Source organism: Hippopotamus amphibius, chromosome 7 (assembly GCF_030028045.1).
Source record: "Hippopotamus amphibius kiboko isolate mHipAmp2 chromosome 7, mHipAmp2.hap2, whole genome shotgun sequence".
NCBI lineage: Eukaryota > Metazoa > Chordata > Mammalia > Artiodactyla > Hippopotamidae > Hippopotamus > Hippopotamus amphibius.
The window spans coordinates 95,877,705-95,899,815 of NC_080192.1; the positions used below are offsets into that span (position 1 = coordinate 95,877,705).

A 22,111-nucleotide genomic window follows, 5' to 3' on the forward strand; every position below is an offset into this window, starting at 1 on the left:
CCATTCAGCCTGTCTGTGTCTTTTGGTTGGAGCATTTAATCCATTTACATTTAAGGTGATTACTGACATGTGTGTTCCTATTACCATTTTCTTTATTGTTTTGGGTTTGTTTTTGTAGGTCTTTTCCTTCTCTTGTGTTTCCTGCATAGAAAAGTTCCTTTAGCAATTCTTGTAAGGCTGGTTTGGTGGTGCTGAATTCTTTTAACTTTTGCATGTCTGTAAAGCTTTTGATTTCTCTGTTGAATCTGAATGAGATTCTTGCTGGGTAGAATATTCTTGGCTGAAGGTTTTTCTCTTTTTAGATTTTCAGTATATCCTGTCACTCCCTGTGGCCTGCAGAGTTTCTGCAGAAAGATCAGTTGTTATCCTTATGGGTTTTCCCTTATGTGTTATTTGTTATTTTTCTCTTGCTGCTTTTAATATTTTTTCTTTGTGTGTAATTTTTGTTAGTTTGATTAATATGTATTCCTTGGGTTTATTCTGTATAGGACTCTCTGTGCTTCTTGGGTTTATTCTGTATAGGACTCTCTGTGCTTCTTGGGTTTATTCTGTATAGGACTCTCTGTGCTTCTTGAACTTGATTAATTATTTCTTTTCCGATTTTGGGGAAGTTTTCCACTATAACCTCTTGCAGTATTTTCTCAGACCCTTTCTTTCTTTCTTTCTTCTTCTGGGATGTCTGTGATTCGAATCTTGATGTGCTTAATGTTATCACCAAGGTCTCTGAGACTGTCTTCCATTGCTTTTATTCTTTTTTCTTTTTCCTGCTCTGTGGCAGTTATTTTCCCCATTCTATCTTCTAACTTAGTTATTTGTTCTGCCTCATTTATTCTGGGGTTTATACCATGTAGAGCATTTTTACTTTTGGTTATTTTGTTGTGCATTACTGTTTGTTTGCTCTTTAGTTCTTCTGAGTCCTTATTAACTGCTTCTTATATTTTCTCTATTTTGTTATCGAGGATTTGGATCATCTTTACTGTCATTACTCTGAGTTCTTTTTCAGGCAATTTTCGTATTTCCTCTTCATTTATTTGGTCTTGTGTATTTTTACCTTATTCCTTCATCTGTGACATATTTTTTTGTCACCTCATTTTCCCCCCACTTTGGATGGGTTGGAATGTGTTCCTCTCCCACTGTGTTTTTGGCCTGAGGTTTCAAGCACTGGAGTTTGTGGGCTGTTGAGTACAGCTGGGTCTTGATGTTAAGTGAGAACCTCTGGGAGACCTCACTCTGATGAATATTCCCTGGGGACTGGGCTTCCCTGTTAGTCCAATGTTTTGGACTCAGAGCCCCCGCCTCTAGAGCTCAGGCCTGACCCTGGGCTTGTGGATCAAGATCCCACAAGCTGTGTGGAGCAGGAAAACAAAAAAATTTAAAAAAAAAAAAAGGAGACTAGCAGAACAATAGGAAGATAAAAAATACTATAAGAATAGGAAACAGATGTGTTTGACAAAATTTAAAAAAAATAGATGGAGCAACAGCTGGAAGGTAAAACAACTGCTATATGTGAAGTGAGGAGGTAGGAAAAAGAAAAAAGGAAAAAGGAAAAAAGACAAAAAACAAGGCAGAAAAGGCCTTGGCTGTGGGAGCGGGGCTTAGACAAGGGTGGGGGCCTGGGGGGCGGTTAGGAAGTGGGCAGGACCTACGCTTAGAAAAAGCACTGGGGGTCGTGGGTAATGGGCATTAGCCCCAATGAGACAGAGGGGCCCAGTAATGCCTCTGGTCCTGGGGCCAAAAGACCAGGTCCAGGTACCCAGCAGGCTCCCTGAGCCCAAGTTGATGGGAGAAATTCTATGTACCTCCCCTAGTCCTCCAATCTCAGAGGTCCCTCCGCCTTGGGTTCTCTTCTTCCTCATCCCCTCCCTTTGATTCCCCTAGGACCCTCACAGCTGGAGGGGGTACTGGGAGCCAGGAGACCAGACCGTGATGCCCAACAGGCTTCCTAGGGCCAACTGGGCTATGGTAAACCCTGCGGCACTTCCACAGATCTCCCAGTCTTGTAGGTCCCTGTCTGCCTCTCTTCCTCTCCCTCCTCCACACCCCCCCACTCTCCTATGTCCTGAGCAGCTGGAGGGGGCCCTGGAGTGTGAAAGATCAGGTCCGTGAGCCTAGCAGGCTTCCCAGGGCTAGTGGGCAGGGGAAATACCTTCCCCAGCTCCCTTGATCCTCCAGTCCCAGAAGGCCCCCTCCCCACCCACCTCTCCTCTTCTCCCCTGCTTTCCTCCTACAACCCTAGGACGAGTGAGACCTAGAGGGGCCCCTGGAGGACTGAAGACCAGGTCTGGGGGCACAACATGCCTTCCAGTGCCAAGTGGGTAGGGAGATTTCCCTCAGCGTCATCTCTGGTCCTGTGAGGTTCCCCCCACCAGTGTCTGCCTCTCTTCCTCCTCCCCTCTCCTGCATCCCTCCCATGCCTGTATGACCCACTCAGCCGGAGAGGGCCCCAGAGACCAAGGGATCAGACTCGAGAGCCCAGCAGGCCCGCCGGGCCCAAGTGGGCAGGGAAAAGGTCCTTCGCACCTCCCCTGGTCCTCTGATCATGGAACATCCCACCACCGGTCTGCCTCTCTTCCTCTTCCCCTGCCATGCTTTTACACCCCTGGGACCAACGCATCTGGGAGGGGACCCTGGAGAGTTGGAGAGTAGGCCCGGGAGCCCAGCAGGCTTCCTGGACCAGTGGGCAGTGGAAATGCCTTCCTATCCTCCCCCTATCCTCTGATCCCAGAGGGTCCCCTTCTGCCTCTCTTCTTCTACCCCCACCGCTTCCCTCCTGTACTACTAGGACCAATGGCCTTGGAAGGTGGAGGACGCTCCTGGAAGAAATACCCAGCGGCTCCTCCCCTATTCTTCTGAGCTGGAGAAATCACTTCCCACTCCCACTCTCTGCCTCTCTCCCTCCCCCCATCCCCCTCCCCACCACGCCCCCAGGACCCATGCACCAGAGGGGGTCCCGGAGAGTGAAGGACCAGGCCTGGGAACCCAGCCAGCCTCTCTGGCCAAGAGGGCAGTTAAAATGCCCTCTCACTTCCCTTTCCCCGATCTCAAAGCCCCCACCCCCACCAGTCTGCCTCTCCACCTCCTTGCCCCTCCTGCCTCCCTCCCACACCCCCAGGACCCAGGCAGCCTAGAGGGGACCTTGGAGGGTGGGGACCCCACTGGGGAGACCAGCAGGCCTCCTGGCCTCCTGGGTGGGAGAAACCCTGATGTGGTTTCGCGATCTCCCCAGACCCCAAGGATCTCTCCAGGCGGGAACCTCCCCCCTCACCCAGACATCCCCCAGGAGCACCAGCCCCCTCCAGCTTCCCTTCCCGGCCCCCTGACTTCCCCCAGGTCCTACCTGGTTGCTCCATGGTTCCTCAGGTCTCCTTGGGCCTCAGGTCCCCCACCAGCCTCCGGCAACCCATCTATTTGTGGGGAGATGTGATCTCTGCATCTTCCCATGCTGCCATCTTGACTCCGCCCCTATCCTTTTACTTTTAACCTTCTTTGTCTTTATGATTTAGGTGTGGCTTTTATAAGTAATATGAAACCAGGTTTTACTTTTCCAGTCTGATAATCTGTCTTTAAGCTGGTGAGTTTATTAGTCCATGTATTTGATTACTTTTATATTGAGCTATTTCTGTCTTCCTTTGTGTTTTCTGTTTTCCTGTACTGCCTTTGTTTGCTTTCTTTTTTTTTTAATTTTAATTTTTTAAAAATTTTATCGCAGTATAGTTGACTTGCAATTTTGTATGTTTCAGGTGTACAGTAAAGTGAATCAGTTATACATCTACATATATCCACTCTTTTTTAGATTCTTTTCCTATATATAGGACATTAGAGAGTATTGAGTAGAGCTCCCTGTGCTATACAGTAGGTCCTTATTAGTTATCTGTTTTATATATAGTAGTGTATATACATCAGTCCCAATATCCCAATTTATCCCTGCCCCTCCTTTTGCCCCTGGTAATCATAAGTTTGTTTTCTATATCTGTGACTCTATTTCTGTTTCCTAAATAAGTTCATTTGTATCATTGTTTTTTCTTTAGATTCCATATATAAGTCATATCATATGACATTGGACTTTGTCTGACTTATGAGTGTGGCAGTCTCTAGGTCCATCCATGTTGCTGCAAATGGCATTATTTTATTGTTTTTTATGGCTGAGTAATACTCCATTGTATGTATATACCACATCTTCTTTATCCATTCCTCTGCTGATGGCATTTAGGTTGCTCCCATGTCTTGGCTATTGTAAACAGTGCTGCAGTGAACATTGGGATGCGTGTATCTTTTCAAATTATGGTTTTCTCTGGATATATGCCCAGGAATGGGATTGCTGGGTCAAATGGTAGTTCTGTTTTTAGTTTTTTAAGAAACCTCTGTACTGTTCTCCATGATGGTTGTACCAATTTACATTCCCACCAGCAGTGTAGGAGAGTTCCCTTTTCTCAACACCCTCTGCAGCATTTACTGTTGGTAGGTTTTTTGTTGATGGCCATTCTGACTGGTGTGAGGTGATACCTCATTATAGTTTTGATTTGCATTTCTCTAATAATTAGTGACATTGAGCATGTTTTCATGTGCTTTTTGGCCATATTTGTATCTTCTTTGGAGAAATGTGTATTTAGATCTTCTGTCCAGTTTTTGATAGTGTTTTTTGTTTTTTGTATCTGATATTGAGCTACATGAGCTATTTGTATATTTTGGAGCTTAATCCCTTGTTGGTTGCTTCATTTGCAAATATTTTCTTCCATTCTGTGGATTGTCTTTTCATTTTGTTGATGGTTTCCTTTGCTGTGCAAAAGCTTTTAAGTTTAATTACTTACCATTTATTTATTTTTGTTTTTATATTCATTGCTCTAGGAGGTGGATACAAAAAGATATTGCTGCGATTTATGTCAAAGAGTGTTCTGCCTGTGTTTTTCTCTAATTGTTTTATAGTGTCTCATCTTAATGTTTAGGTCTTTAGTCCATTTTGAGTTTTGTGTGTGTGTGTATGGCGTTAGAAATTGTTGTAATTTCATTCTTTTGCATGTAGCTGTCCAGTTTTCCCAGCAACACTTCTTGAAGAGACTGTCTTTTCTCCGTTGTATATTCTTGCTTCCTTTGCCATAGATTAGTTGACCATAGGTGTGTGGGTTTACCTCTGGGCTTTCTATCCTGTTCCACTGATCTATATTTCCATTTTTGTGCCAGTACCATACTGTCTTGATTACTGTAGCTTTGTAGTATAATCAGAAGTCAGGGAGCCTGATGCCTCCAGCTCTGTTTTTTGTGGGTTTGTGTGTGTGTGTGTGTGTGTGTGTGTGTGTGTGTTTCTCCAGATTGCTTGGCCTATTTGGGGTCTTTCGTGTCTCCATACAAATTGTAACATTTTTTGTTCTTAACCTGTGAGAAATGTCATTGGTAATTTGCTAGGGATTTCATTGCATCTGTGGATTGCTTTGGATAGTATAGTCATTTTGACAATATTGATTCTTCCAATTCAAGAACATGGTACATCTTTCCATCTGTTTGTTTCATCTTTGATTTTTTTCATCATTGTTTTATAGTTTTCTGAATAGAAGTCTTTTGCCTCCTTAGGTAGATTTATTCCTAGGTAGTTTATTTTTTTTGATGTGATGGTAACTGGAATTGTTTCCTTAATTTCTCTTTCTGATCTTTTATTGTTAATGTATAGGAATGCAAGAGATTTCTGTGTATTAGATTTGTACCCGGCAACTGAACAAAGTCATTGATAAGCTCTGGTAGTTTTCTGGTAGCATCTTTAGGATTTTCTTTTCTTTTTAACTTTATATTTTATATTGGCGTATCACTGACTAACAATATTGTGCTAGTTTCAGGTGTACAGCAAAGTAATTCAGTCATACATATATATGTATCCATTCTTTTTCAAATTCTATACAAGAATAATGCTTATTTTCTGTCTATAATTTGAAGGTATGTCCCTATTGTCTTCTAAATCCCATTCTTCTATTACTGTCCAGAGTAGTTCTGCCTTTTTTCCTCCTATTTTTGCTCTTTTCTCAGGGATCCTTACTCTGGTTTCAATCAGGGGACTTTGGTTAGTTGATTATTTTTTGATTGAGAGTGTGGTACCCTTGGAAATTTCCTTTTTTTTTTTTTTTAAGAGTCCTGTGTTGTACTTTTATATTTTACAAGCAACCCAGTTGGGAACGCCCATTGATATTTTTGGTTGACCATACTGACAGATGCCAATGCCAATTCTTTCATTTTATCGTAATGTTAATCATTTCCTCTCACTTAGAAAAAAGAGTACCTCCTAACCTGTCCACCTTAATTTCACATTTTCCAATTTCAATTAATCATATATATGGTTGCCAGATTGATGTATCAGTGGACATATTAGACGTGCTCTGTGGTTGTCACTGTCCTGACAGGGGCAGGGTCCACTCCCTAGTTGTTGGAGTAGAGGCCCCCAGATCTGTTTCTTACCTGTATTCTGATCTGTGGTGTAAGGTAGATGGGATTGGAGCACTCCCGCTGGGAGAGAAGCCACTGAGTATTCCTCCTCTGGAGCTATTCCCCTGGGTGTGCTCTGTTGTGTTGCTTTTCACCCATGTGTGAGCTCTCAGATTATACTGTTGTCGGCACTGCTCTTGCCCCCACCTACACTGTGGGTATACTGGTAATTGGCCCTGGTGTCTCTCAGACACTATTTTCACAGGGCACTAGCATAGATTCACTGTTCTTGTTTTTTTTTTTTTAATAATTCTTGAATTTTTTTCTTTTTCAATTACCTCACCCTGAGCACCACTCTACCTGTAGTATCGTTTAAGCAATTTACACTGATTTTAGTTGTTACTATTTGAAATTTGGCTGTGCAAAGTTACCAAAATCAAATAGCTATTATCTTCAACAGTTCAAAAAGCAAAGACCTTAGCACTTTAATTCACTTCTGATTTACATGATATATCTAATTAGAATTTTCTGATTTTAAAAATATCAAAACATTTGTATTGTGTATGTATGTCTGTGTGTATCTACCTGTATATTAACCAAATCTTTTTTTTTTTTTTTTTTTTTTTTAAAGCCATTCCTTCTTGCTTCTCAAACCTTCCTTCTAGGATCATTTTCCTTTCTCCTGTGTTATGTTCCCTAGAAGTCCCTTTACTGAAGATCTGTTGAATGTTCTCAGTTTTTGTATATCTGAAAGTGTCTTTATTTTTCTTTAATTGTTGAAAGTTCCACTGTTACCTTATACAAGAATAATGCTTATTTTCTCTCTGTAATCTGAAGATATGTGCTTACTGTCTTCTGCATCCCATTGTTGGCATTGAGAGGTCTGATGTCAGTTTGTATCAGTAGTTCTTTTGTAGATGATCTGACTTCTCTCTGGCAGTTTTTAAGATCTTTTTATTTTTGGAGTTCTGCATTTCTATTACAGATGAGCATAATTATCAATCCTTTTCAATTTATCCTGCTTGATAGATATTGTCCCTCTTCTGTTTATTGATTCATATCATTTATCAACTCTGGAAAATTCTCAGCCTTTAACTTAATCACCTGATTAGACCTGTTAGACTTTTCCATGTTCTCTGTATTACTAACCTCTCTATATTTTTTTCTCTTGTCTCTCTGTACATTTTGTATAATTCCTTACTTATGCCTCTTTTACTTCACTAGTTCTCTCTTTGTGCCAAATTATTTAACTTCAGTTTTTCATTTCCAAAAGTTTTATTTTATTTCTTAAAAAAAAATCTACCTGGTAATTTTTAAAATTGTATCCTATTGTATGCTTTTTTCCATGGTTTCATAACTGTTTCTTTAAACATCTTATGCTGAATTATTTTATGTTCTGACTTTAATAATTCAATCATCTGAAATCCCTTGAGAAGTAAATCTGTTGTTTATTTTCTTATTTTCCATCACGGTAGCTTGTTTTCTTTTGTATTCAGTGGTCTTTCATTGTGAACTCATACTTGTTTTATTTTAATTTATGGCAATCCTGGTGGCTTCTATCAAAAGTGCTTTAATCCAGAAGTGAATTTTCTTTTTATTGTTTCTGTCAAGTTAGGGACACTAATAACCTGGGACCATTTTAGACCATGGCTTAATCAAAAGTCTCAGGCTTAGCACCTTTACCTTGAGACTTTTTCAGGGCTTAGTCTTCTGAGGGTGATGGCCCAGAGTAGTTCTGCCTCCTGCCCCCACCCCCCTCACCCCCCATTTTTGGTCTCTGCTCAGGGATCTTTAATTTCAGTGGAGGGACTTTGGTTAGTTGGTTGTTTTTTGATTGAGAGTGTGATACCCTTGGAAATTTCCTTTTTTTTAAGAGTCCTGTGTTGTACTTTAACATATATTTTATAAGCAATTCAGTTGGGAGCGCCCTTTGATATTTTTGGTTGACCGTACTGCCAGGTGCCAATGCCAATTCTTTCATTTTATCATAATGTTAATCATTACCTCTCACCCAGAAAGAAGAGTACCTCCTAACCTGTCCACCTTAATTTCATATTTCCCTTTTCAATTAATCATATATATGGTTGCCACACAGATGTATCAATGGACATATTAGACATGTTCAATTTGAGATGCCTGGAAATAAAGAGTTTGGAGCTCAGGAAATAAATGGATCCTAGAGATTTATGAGCCATTGATATAATTATCAATGGCATAGAGTGGGTAAGGTTACTGGGGAAACCTTCATGGATTAGGCATAGAAAAATGAATTTAAAAAGGAGACTAAGAAGATGATATCTAAGAATTGAGGAAACAAAGAATGAATCTCCAAATGCAAGAATGGATCTCCAAATGCAAGGAAAGAGAGGGTTTCAAGGAGGGGAAGTTAATAAGGTCAGGTGTGGCCCAAAGGGCACACAAGATAAGAACTTATCTTTAATTTGAACATTAGAGGATGGATAATTACTATTGCTAGAAAAGTTTCATTGGAGTGGGAATAAATGCAAACTGGCAGTGAATGTATGGATGAGTAATACAACTTGCTGATCCTCTGTCCTCTTCCTCATTACGTACCACATCCACTGAATATATAATGAATCAGTCAGCTTCCTGGAACAAAAATAAACCCTATTTTCTTCTAATCTTCCATAGTTGAAAGGGATTCAGGCAAATACTGGAGATACAAGTAAGAAGGGCCAGGGAGGAAATGGGATAACAGGAATCAAACACAGCATGGAAATTGTGAAGTGTTTCAGGTTCTGGACCTACCAGCTCATATGGAATAATAATAAGCTCTGTTTGAATTTTAATTATATTAGCTATTTCACTAATAAAATTTATGTACTGTTAATAATAATATTCTACATTTATGATACATTTTATTTGAAATCTCATATTTTGTACCATTATATTTCACAATATAAAACACAGAACAGAGAACGACTTGGTTATTATCTGCTTGCTTCTTGAGTCAGAAAAGCTGACAGTTACATCTATGTAAGTATCAACATTTAGACAAAATAAAGATGACCTTTCATTCCAAAATCCTGAGTAAATTATATGTTCATGACATGCTTTTCTCTCAGGATTTTAAAATTTCTATAGGGGTAATTAATTTAAACTGAAGTTTGTTCTCATGTGTTATAGCTTAAAATCAAACTTTCACAAAGAAAATTCTTAGTTACACCTCAGGGGAATTTAGTATGATTGTGGTAAAAGAGTAGAAAATATCATTAAAAAATACTTATCCAAAAAAGAGGGGCTATCTGTATACCTATGGCTGATTCACTTTGTTGTATAGCAGAAACTGACACAGCAGCGTAAAGCAACTATACTCCAGTTTAAAAAATACTTAGAAACCATTTATTATTTTCAAAACCATGTATTTTTTTCAGACTCACAAATATGAGTTATGTAATAATGCAACATTTGACTTCTCCAGTTTTAACTAAGAAACATAAAAGTATAGTTATATGATTTATTAATTGCTATATTCTCCATATCCCCATAATTTTCTCTTATATAACCAAACACAACAAAGTGAAAAATAATGAGAAACAATATTTCCTAAGCTATCATTTCTCTACACTCAGCAGCACATAATCTGGTTATGTTTATCCTTGAAAGTTGCACTGAACACCTCCACAGGCTGTGTGCCTCAGCTCCTCCTAAGTACAATAAGAGTTCACATAGGGAAGATCCCAGCAGGTTAAGTCCTGACTGTTTGAGAATATTTTTCTTATCAGAACAAAAACAATAACACATAAATCAATTAAACAAACTGCTCTCTCTTCTTCTATAGTTTTGTTCACAACTAACATATAACATTTCTCTTCTCCCTTATTAGGTACCAGAGATTTGAAAAGGCATTTCTGTTAGCTGTTGACATTGGTGCTCGTGACCTGTTTATGGTGAGTCATTCCCAGAAATGATTTTGTGCCTTCAGTTCTAAGGCTGAGTAAGTTGTCAGCTTTTGTGACCATTAAAAAGGATTAGTGTCATTTGTGCCTTCGACACATGGTGGGAAAGCATTATTCCATCTTGGCTTGCAGCTTTGCCTTCATGAAACTGGTCAATAGCCATCTAGTCTCTTTTGACTTGTTGACATTTTCCTTGCCAGACCCAAAGGATTTTTTATGTTTTCTAAGAATTTGTAATTCTTAAACGTTTCTCCTCATGTACGTTGATGTGAGGGGATGACACCTTTGTATCTAACAAGATTAAATGTGTTTCTAATCCATTCTCTAAAGAAGTACACCTTCAGAAACCAGGACATAGGGCAAAACATGTCCCCTACATCTTGAATGTGCTCAGTTTATCCCTTAGATTTTAGTGAGATGTAACATATTATGAATGTTCTCTCTTGTTTTTTTAAAGGAACCACAGTGCAAAGTGGATCCAAGCGAATATAAATTCAAATATGCTTTAGTCCTCCATTTATTAATGATAGAACAGTAAAATGGACCAGTTTCTTACAGATCCTTGTACTCTGCATCAGGTTCTTATTTTATAAGGTGTTTTACCACAATGTCCACTGAGATCAGATAAACCAAGGTGAGGTTCCTGGTTTTCCAGCATATTCTACTCCACAGAGATTTCATTGTTGTCAAAGAAACAATAAAACAAAAGCTTCTTGAAAACAACAAAAACTTCTGGAAGCCTCTTTTACCTGAATCTTCTGCACAATGAAGACATTTTGTAGTTTAAATTAAGCTTTGATGCTTTAGATGTTTATATGGGTTCATGACATTAGGTCATCTGTCTTCAGAATGAATTTGTTATTTAAATTATAATTTTGCATTATACAATTAAATTGTGCTTTCATTGATCATGGAAAAATCTCTAATTACTTCAGATGTATAAACCTTTTGTTATTTGTTGGTCATCTGTATTCTTTAGGTCAAATTGATCAAGCATATAAGTATATTAAGGGAACATTTTATTATCTTCACCAAAATCTATGCATGCAGACATCACAATGTCAGAAATTTAATTACAACACTTTTTAGATTTTATGGGCCCAATGACTTTCCCTCTTTATCTCCACCTTCTCACCTCTGCCACTACTCACCAGTAAAGGTAGATTTTCTTTACATTTATTTATTTTTTATGTCTATAGTCCCAACCTTTTTTCTAGCCAAGATAAGAACTGAAGAGATGAGCATTTAAATTTTTACTGTCTGGTAAACTTTCTTCCTCAATGTATTATTATATTGCTCTGAAATTTCTGCTGTTTTGACTATTAATTAATACATAATCATCAAAGCCATCTTATAAACTTTTTTTCAAATCATATCTGTTTCAGCATTTAGTCTCAATTTAGGCAGTAACAACATGAAGAGTCTCCACATTAGTTTAAAGCCAAATAGCCTTTCTGCTGTTAGGCTAACCCTAACCCTAAGCCATAAGGATTTTTACTAGTAAAAGATACAAACCTAAAATAAGGGAATGAGAGAAATAGTTTTACTTTCCTTTGTATTTGTGAAAGTGAACAATCAAAATGCTACACCGTTATTCTTCCTGTGTAACTTTGCTTATTTATAGCCCAAGGTCTGACTTAAGGAATCATTAAGAGCCTTAAGAGAGCATTAAGGTCTTAAAGTTCCATTTGAGCTCATGAATTTACTATATGCATTTGAAGGTCCACATTGAAATTGTCTAAAGAATTTATCATGTTTTCTAATAGATCAAATATTACTATTTAATTATCTAGCCTATACACTGAGAAATATTACCTCTTTGAATTTAAAAGTTTAGGGGACTTCCCTGGTGGTCCAGTGGTAAAGAATCCTCCTTGGAATGCAGGGGATGAGGGTTTGATCCCTGGTTAGGGAACTAAGATCCTACATGCCACAGGGCATCTAAGCCCACATGCCACAACTGCTGAGCCCCCATGCCTCAACTAGAGAGCACATGTGCCACAAACTACAGAGCCCATGTGCTCTGGAGCCTGTGTGCCACAACTAGAGAAGAGAAAGTCCACATGCCACTAGTAGAGAAAAGGCCGCATGCCACAATTAGAGAGAAGCCCACGCGCTGCAAGGAAGAGCTGGTGCAACGCAATGAAAAACCCCACATGCCTCAATGAAGATCCCATGTGCCGCAACTAAGATCCGACAAGGCCAAAAAATAAATAAATAAATAAATAAATTTAAAAGTTTATAAATAAACAGGATTATTTCTACATATAAATTATCTTCTAACCCCAAGATATCTCTTCGTTAAAGAATAAAAATATTGACCACATTGAACCCAGAGGGGTCACCAAAAAAGTGTAATGGTTTACCTGAGAATATTCTTTTTGCATTAGCATCTACCAGTGATAGAGAGATAAAAGACATTTAATATGACATCAACAGGCCTTGAATATTAAAAAGTTAGTATGTGGGTACTGGACCTGAGGAAATAGGCCAGAAAGGACCTCTTTGTCTGATTTACCCTGTATCCTAAGTGATCTTCTAAACTAGGGGTCAGCGAACTGCTGCCAGCCAAACATAGCCCCAAAATGGCTTTTTACAAAAGCTTTAAATCATTGAAAGAAATCAAAAGAAAAATATTGAGTTGGCCAAAAAGTTCATTCAGGTTTTTCTGTTAACAGCTTATGGAAAAACCCGAATGAACTTTTTGGCCAATCCAGTAGTATCAAAAACCTTTAAAATACATGATATTCAGGACTTCCCTGGTGGTCCAGTGGGTAGAAAATCCGCCTTCCAGTGAGGGGGACAGGGGTTCGATCCCTGGTTGGGGAACTAAGATCCCACATCCCGTGGGGTAACTATACCCACAGGCTGCAACTACTGAGCCCATGCACCTCAACTAGAGAAGAGAAGCCACAACTAGAGAGAAGCCCGCATGCCACAACAAAGAGCCTGCGTGCCACAACTAAGACTTGACACAGCCATTAAAAAATAAACAAATAAAAATAAATTTAAAAATAAATTATAAAAAAAAATTTAAATTCAGATTTCAGTGTCCATAAATGAAGTGTTATTGGAACACAGCCAAACTTATTTATTTAATGTGTATGACTGCTTTACTCTGTGATGCCAGAGTTGAGTGGTTGCAAGAGAACTATATGGCTTATAAAGCCTAAAATTTTTATTGTCTGGTGTTTTACAAAAAAAGTTCATAGACCCCTGGTCAAAAGAATCATGATTTATAATTTCACTTCTCTATTTAAAACCCTTTAGAGGTTCTCGTTGCCTTTGAGATAAATTCTAACTCCTTAATATGGCATCTAAGGCCCCTCCACTCTCACCTTTCTGCTTTCCAGCTATAATCAGCTTTCTTTCAGTTCTGGGAAATATACTCTACTCCTTATTACATTCAGACCACGTTAAGGAGGTTGGGTTTATCCTTACCCCCAGATCAGCAAGGTGTAATGGGATGGTGTAATGGTAGATACATGGAATTTGGGTCATAAGTTCTCTTCAAGGTCAGTAATTTTGAGTTTTTTAAAATGTATGAGGGTGAGTCAAAAGTTACCTGCACTCCAGTTATATTAAAACTTCTATAAATTCTACAGCTAGAGTGCAGATAATTTTTGACTGACCCTTGTATATGAATGAGGCTGGTTAGTGCTTTTTTTTTTTTTTTTTTTTTCAGTAATTACTAGATTTTATTGTCAATATGGAAGCAGTGGGCAGGGAGCCACACAGTCGATGCCATCCACAGCTGTTCAGCTGCAGGAGTAGCTGCAGCTACATTCTTACAGGTTATAGAACAAGGGTGAACTACAATCCTTCACCAAACTCAGACTTGCCAAAACAGTTCAGAACTCATGCTGGGGAGGGGAATTTATGAACTTGAAAAGTGGCAGTCACATCCAAGGGTTCTGCTCACACAAAACTCAAAATCACAACAATGCAGCCTATAATAAGTTTATTGTGTCTTCAAGACACTACAATGTAGACATCTCTCCCAGAGAAGGGTCTTTCAGAGACAAGGAACCATTATCCAGATGAGTTGCTCATTTGTCGTTTTCATAGGCAGCTGGATTCTTCCTCTTGGATTTCTCAAACTCTTGTGTTCCCCATGTGTAGACAAGATAAAACACTACAAATGGCGGCGTGACACGAAGGATGCATGCCCGAGTGCGGCGCAGCATGTTGGGGATGCCCTTGCTGAAGTAGTGCGGAAAGGCGCGCTGCTCGAACGGCAACAAGCTGTAGGTGATCACATGCTGCACCCTCATCAGATGCCCAAACGCGCGGCCCATGGTTGCGGCGGCGCCGAGGTCACCTCGCCCACCGCAGCGCGTAATCGACGGGTGGTTAGTGCTTTTTGTGGACTATTTTTTTAAAATCTTTTATTATTCCAAGGTCTTGAAAATATTCTTTTTTTTATCTTCTGGAAGTTTTATTATTTTAATGTTAACATTTAAACCTATAATCCGTTTGGGTAAGGCTCAAAATTAATTTCTGTCATATATATATGTTCAGTTGACCTATGACTATTGACAAGAGTGTCCTTTGCTATGGCTTTACACGGCCACCTTTGTCATAAATCAGGTGCCCATATATATGTTTAGGTCTGTATTCTTGTACCAACACCAAACTGTCTTAATTACTATCCTTTATAAGTATTTATATCCAGTAGCATAAATCTTCCAACTTTGTTTAAATGTGTTGCTCTTATTCTAATTTCTTGTGATAGATGCTTAAATCATGATCTTTTTAGGCTTAATTTCCAGTGTATGCATTCAAGGGTATAATTTCCTTTCAAGCATAGCTTTGACTGTGTTCTGACAATTTATATGTCATTTTTCATTGTCATTCAGCTCAAAATATTTCTAATGTTTCTGTTGTAAATTCTCCTTTTTCCATGGTTTCTTTAAATTTCAACTATTTTCAAACCACAGACAGAGACACACGTACCCCTTAACCTACTGTATTATATCAACGCTTTGAAATTTGTTGAAACTTCCTTTTTTAAAAAAATTTATTTATTTATTATTTTTATTTTATTGGCTTTGTTGGGTCTTTTTTGCTGTGCGCGGGGACTTTCTTTAGTTGTGGTGAGTGGGGGCTACTCTTTGTTGCGGTGCGCGGGCTCCTCATTGCCATGGCTTCTCTTGTTGTGGAGCACAGGCTCTAGGCGCGTGGGCCTCAGTAGTTGCAGCACATGGGCTCAACAGTTGTGGCTCACGGGCTCTAAAGTGCAGGCTCAATAGTTGTGGCACATGGGCTTAGTTGTTCCGCGGCATGTGGGATCTTCCTGGAGCAGGGATCAAACCCGTGTCCCCTGCATTGGCAGGCAGATTCTCAACCACTGCGCCACCTAGGAAGCCCTGAAACTTCCTTTATGGCTTATTATATGCTCAGTAGTGAAGTTTCCATGTTCATTGAAAAGAATGTGTACTCTACAGTTTACAGTTGTTAGGTGCAGTTATCCTATATAAAATCAAATTTGTTAGTCATGTTGTTCAGTTCGTCTGTATCTTCACTGAGACCAGTGTCTGAAAATTTTTCACTGTGATTGTGGTTCTGTTTGCCTTTTTTGCCATTTTACTTGTTTTAAGGCTATGTAATTAGGTGCATGCCAGTTTAGAACTGTTATATTTTCTTGGTACATTGCACCTTTATCATTATGAAACATTCTTCTATTTTCTAGAAATGTTTGCCTTAAAACCTACTTCATATCTCAAAGTGTACCTACACCAGCTTTATTTTGGTTTATGTTTACTTATATCCTTCATATATCATGTATCCATGTTTTCTTATATTTAAGTCATATCTCTGGTAAGCAATATAGAGTTGGATGTTTTTAATCAACTCTCACAAGCTTTGTCTTTTAATTGGATTATTTAATTGAAGTATAACATAAATAATACTACAGCTATTTCTTTTCTGTATGCCCCACTTATTCTATGTCCTTTCATCTAACCATCCTTGTCCTTCTTTGTATTAACTATATTCCATTTTTCTCCTTTATTAAAAGCATATTTTTTTTCCTCTTTTTCTCTTGACTTTTCCTCTTCTTCTTGGTAGGCCTTTTTGTTGTTGGTGTTGTTTAGGGGTCATTTATTCTTATCTCTTTCCCCCTTTTTTTAAAATTGAATTTTGGACATGAGATTTTTATGACTTAGTGATAATTTAAGGCTGTATATGAATTTACCTTTGCTTCTGGCAAATAGGGTAAATGTTAAACAACATTTTAATTTATTCTGGAATTGAGTTTATTTGAAGCTGAGTTTCAGTGTGAGAGCTGGTTTATTTCCACTTTATACTTTATCAAGACTGTAGCCCTTTAGGAGTCCCAGCTGAAAGCTCTGCCTCCTCGGCAGGCTCTGAAGTATAACTTTGTACCATTAGCCCAATGTCTGAAACTCTACCTAAAGCTCTGTGCAGTTTCCCAAGTTTTCAAATACTACTTTCTGCTAAGTTTCTCAGCCTCCTGGACACCAATTACAAACTGGCAAATGTTTTGAAAGCAAAAGCAGCACCAAATGTCAGGTTTATCTCTCTGGGCTTTGCTTCTGTCTAGGATTTTGGTCTTTCAAATACTCACGGTCTTTGGAGGTCTCCAGTGTCTTCAAACAGAATTTTTAAAATTAATTTATCCAGCTGTTCTAGTTGTTCTTAGAAAGAGTATTCTTTTATATATCCTTATCTGGGTAACTGGAGTCAGAAGTTCTGCAGTATATTTTTGGAAGGTGAGGAAAGTGTTAAACTTGGCACTAGCTGCTTTCCAATTCTGTGTAACTACCCACAATGTGCTACTATGTTTGAACTATTAATCACTAAGGGCCTTAAATGTCACAAATTTTATTTTTAAGTATGACATGTCATCAATTTTATGCCCCCAAAATTGATCAAATGAAATTTTATTGCATACTAGGGTTTATCACAATTAAAGTAAAAACATTAAAGAGCAAAACCTAATTTTTTCCAATTTTAACTCATTTTCAAGAAAGATAAAAAAAATTTTCAGCTCTTCAAGTTGAAGAATTGTTTTAATCTTGTAGGATTAATAGTACAAGCCTTTCCTTTTGATAACATTTGAAGGTATTTGTTTTTATGCCTGCTTAAATTTACAGTCTGTCTTGCTTGAGGGCATGCAAGTGCTTTATAATTATCAGGAACAAAATCATTACAGCCCAAAAAATTAAAGGAGTTGACTTTTCTTAATCATCTGCAAAGTACCAGCCAGGTATTACACCAGAGGCTTTGCATGTTATCTTATTTAATTTTCATAATAATCGAAACCAATAGAATTCTTATATGTATTTTATAGTTGATAAAACTGATAAGGAAAACTGAAAATCATGATTCAAATTCAGATGTGTTTGACTCTAAAATCCATGTCATTTCCAATTATACCAAACTGCTTATATAAACTAAAGATTTGGAAGTTCCCCAAAGCTTAGCAATTTATGACTTGATGACTACCCATAACTAAGTCTAAGAAAGCTATTCTTTCCCTTTTATTCTTTATGAAAATGCACAAAGATTTCAGTAAGACTGCTTATTGCAGAATGACAATCTACATGATAATCTGATGTAGCTTGAATGATTTACAGAACCCTGATTTACTGGAAAGATGATTCATCCAAATTAAGTGCTCTTAAAGTTTGTCTGTAGTAAAAGGAAAAGTCTATTGCATGCAGTGACTATAAAAAGGATCACAGAAAAGTAGCACCAATTGCCTGTTTCCCTATTTTCTCATTCATGGCGCCAGGAAAGAGTACTTTCACATGTTTAGGCATGATTTCCTTTCAGGTAGATGTGGTTTATGCTAGACATCATATTGATAGATCTTGCAGAACCATAAATCTATTCTTTGACAACCTATCTGCATCTTGGGAGACACAAAGAAGAGTTATATCTTAGAGTGTCATGTGAACTAGACAGGTGTAATGTTTTTTTGTGTCCATCCCCAATTTCTTATCCTTTAGAAAAGCATCGCTTCTCATTGGTCCCTATAGTTCAAGATTGTTTCTTACTAAAACCCAAACGAAGAAAAATAATGATATAATTAATATTGGCTCAACTGTTTTAAAACACTACTAGTGAGGTAATGGAAGGGGGAATCTTCCACTTCCAGCCAATGGACAAACTGGTTTTCAGACTCACCCTCCTACTGTAAAACAGGACAAAATATATGAGAGAATTGTATTTAGGCAGTGGACAATAAGGACAGAACGACCATGATCCTCAAAAAATGGAGAATACACAGACAAGCCCTGTATACAATTTCCATAGCAGAGATCAGTGATGTCACTCCACTGAAGAGCTAGAGGTAAGAGTTCAGAATTCAGGGATGATGACAGTTCTAGAATTTGTGGGGCAGGATACCAGAAAGGGAGAATCTGTGTGAAGAGTGGGGAACCGAAAGTCTTCATGATGGTTCCCTTTGGGTCCTTGATAGACAGGGCCTATCAAAGAGCCTCTGCTGTGACACTGAGAGCTGACTGGAGAGGCTGCACCAGTACTGAGAAACGCTTTAATTTTGGTTCAGCCAAAGTGAGGCAACCTCACTGAACATTTATATGAAATCCCAGAAATGCCATGCTTTAAGAATAAGGGCCACATCCTAAGCCTGTTTACAAAACTGAAATAGATCTGCCTTTAAAAATCATAAAACCAACTTGACAGGATCAAAATAAGCCACCACTCATTTAATGCCTTGCTATATAAAACTCAGTATCCTTTAAAGAAAGACAGTATAACCCAAACTCTCTGAAATGTGACATCCACAATGTCCAGCATAAACACATTACTAGGTGGGTGAAGAAGCAGGGAAATGTGATATATTATGAAGAGAAAAAGAAGCTAATAGTAACAGACCCTTAGATGACCCAGATGTTGAAATGAGCAGACAAGCACTTTGGAGCAGCTATTATAAATATGTTCAAGGATTTTAAGAGAAATGAAGAACATAATGACTGAATATATAGGGATTCTTAGCAGAGACATAGAAACTATTAAAAAGTGTGCAGGTGAGGAATTCTAGAAATGAAAAATATGAAATATGAAATGAAAAATTCCACTTAGAAAAATATTATGCACTGTATAATAAAGGATTAGTGAATTTGAGAATAGTTCAATATCAGATCATCCAATTTGAATAAAAGAGAAAAAATTGCAAAAAATGAATGTGTGAAACAAAATCAAGTGCTCTAAAATACATGTAATTGGTGAAAAACAGTCTACAAATCCAAGAAGTTCAGTGAACTCCAAATAGAAGAAAGCTTTACCGAGGCACACAACATCTTGGCACAGCATATACAAACTACTGAAACCAATGATGAAGAGAAAAATCTTTAAAATACCCAGAAAAAGAAAATTACATAAAAGGATCACCAACTAATAGGAATTATGGCTGACTTCTCATCAGAAGCAATGATGCCAAAAGATAATGGAACAACATCTTTAATGTACTGAAAAAAATCAAAACTCTCAACACAAAATTTTATATCCAGTGAAAACTATCATAAAATCAGAATGAAATAAAGACACTTTTGAATAAATGAAAGCTGAGACAACTCAGCACCAGCATACCTGCACCACAAGAAAAATTAAAGGAGATATTCCTCAGGCAGAACAAATATGATACCAAAAGTGGATCTACATAAAAGAATGAAGAGCTCTGGAAATGGTAAACTTGGATTAATAATAAAAATATTTATCCTTATGCAAAAATTTCTTTAAAAGATAACTGTTTAAATTTAGAGCAAAAATACCATCAATACATTGTGGTATTTATAGCAAATGCAGATAAGAAATGAATGACACTAACATCATGGGGGGGTTGGGAAAGATGAAATTACACTGTTGTAACATTTGTATGTTCTACCTGAAGTGGTATAATATTATTCTAAGTAGGCTGTGATAAGTTAAGATTGTATATTGTAGTGCCTAGAGGATTTTCTTAAAAATTTAAATAGATGTGCAACATTAAAAAGTAAATAGAGGAAATTTAAAAATATAGTACTTAAAAAATGCTCAACCCAAAAGAGGGCAGTACAGGAGAACAAATAGAAAACAAACAAGCAAGATGTTGGAAAAGAAGTAAAATTGTCACTCTTTGCAGATGACATGATATTATACATAGAAAACCCTAAAGACTCTACCTGAAAACTGCTAGCACTAATTGATGAATTTAGTAAAGTAGCAGGATACAAAATTCATGCACAGAAATCTCTTGCATTCCTATACACTAACAACAAAAGAGCAAAAAGAGAAATTAAGGAAACTCTCCCATTCACCATTGCAACAAAAAAGGATGAAATACCTAGGAATAAACCTGCCTAAGGAAGCAAAAGATCTGTATGCAGAAAACTTTCAGACACTGATGAAAGAAGTCAAAGACAACACAAACAGATGGAGGGACCTACCATGTTCTTGGATTGGAAGAATCAACATTGTGAAAATGACTGTACTACCCAAAGCAATTTACAGAGTCGACACAATCCCTATCAAATTACCAATGGCATTTTTCACAGAACTAGAACAAGAAATCTTACGATCTGTATGGAAATGCAAAAGACCCCGAATAGCCAAAGCAATCTGGGGAAGGAAAGATGGAGTTGGTGGAATCAGGCTTCCTGACTTCAAACTATACTACAAGGCCACAGTGATCAAGGCAGTATGGTATTGGCACAAAAACAGAAAGGAAGATCAATGGAACAGAATAGAGAACTCAGAGGTAAGCCCAAGCACATATGGGTACCTGATCTTTGAGAAAGGAGGCAAGAATATACAATGGAAAAAAGACAGCCTCTTCAATAAGTGGTGCTGGGAATATTGGACAGCTACATGTAAAAGAATGAAATTAGAAAACTTTCTAACACCATACACAAAAATAAACTCCGAATGGATTAATGACCTAAATGTAAGGCCAGACACTATAAAACTCCTAGAGGAAAACATAGGCAGAACACTCTATGACATCCATCAAAGCAAGATCCTTTTTGACCCACCTCCTAGAATAACGGAATTAAAATCAAGAATAAACAAATGGGACCTAAAGAAACCTAAAAGCTTTTGCCCAGCGAAAGAAACCATAAACAAGACTAAAAGGCAACCCTCAGAATGGGAGCAAATACTTGCCAACGCAGCAACGGACAAAGGATTAATCTCCAAAATATACAAGCAGCTCATGCAGCTGAATACCTAAAAAGCAAATCACCCAATCCACAAATGGGCAGAAGACCTAAATAGACATTTCTCCAAAGAAGACATACGGATGGCCAACAAACACATGAAAAGATGCTCAACATCACTAATCATCAGAGAAATGCAAGTCAAAGCCACAATGAGGTATCACCTCACACCTATCAGAATGGCCATCATCAAAAAATCTAGAAACAATAAATGTTGGAGAGGGTATGGAGAAAAGGGAACTCTCCTGCACTGTTGGTGCGAATATAAGTTGGTACAGCCACTATGGAAGATAGTTTGGAGGTTCCTTAAAAAACTGAAACTGGAACTACCATATGATCCAGTAATCCCACTCCTGGGCATATACCCAGAGAAAACCATAATCCCAAAAGAAACATGTACCATAATGTTTATTGCAGCACTATTTACAACAGCCAGGACATGGAAGCAACCTAAATGCCCATCAACAAATGAATGGATACAGAAGATGTGGCATATATATACAATGGCATATTACTCAGCTATAAAAAGGAATGAGATGGAGCTATATGTAATGAGGTGGACAGACCCTAGAGTCTGTCATACAGAGTGAAGTAAGCCAG

General features: G+C 38.0%; 2 protein-coding genes across 2 annotated transcripts in view; one reads left to right on the top strand and one right to left on the bottom strand.

Annotated features, from left to right (window-relative positions):
• WDPCP (WD repeat containing planar cell polarity effector) overlaps positions 1-22,111 on the top strand; it is a gene marked incomplete at its 3' end in the record, with an annotated part of 364,337 nt that overhangs the window by 217,589 nt on the left and 124,637 nt on the right. Inside the window, exon 13 of the mRNA XM_057743382.1 lies at positions 10,253-10,316. Within this exon, the coding sequence (XP_057599365.1) occupies positions 10,253-10,316 (64 nt within the window). The remainder of the gene's footprint in view (positions 1-10,252; positions 10,317-22,111) is intronic.
• On the bottom strand, positions 14,226-14,647 carry LOC130857004 (cytochrome b-c1 complex subunit 8-like). Its single transcript, XM_057742164.1, has one exon. It carries the CDS (start codon positions 14,621-14,623, stop codon positions 14,375-14,377), a length of 249 nt encoding a protein of 82 aa, XP_057598147.1. The 5' UTR covers positions 14,624-14,647; the 3' UTR covers positions 14,226-14,374.

Coding starts and splice junctions, on each gene's coding strand:
- LOC130857004 (XM_057742164.1), bottom strand. CDS start 14,623: ATGGGCCGCGCGTTTGGGCATCTGATGAGGGTGCAGCATGTGATCACC.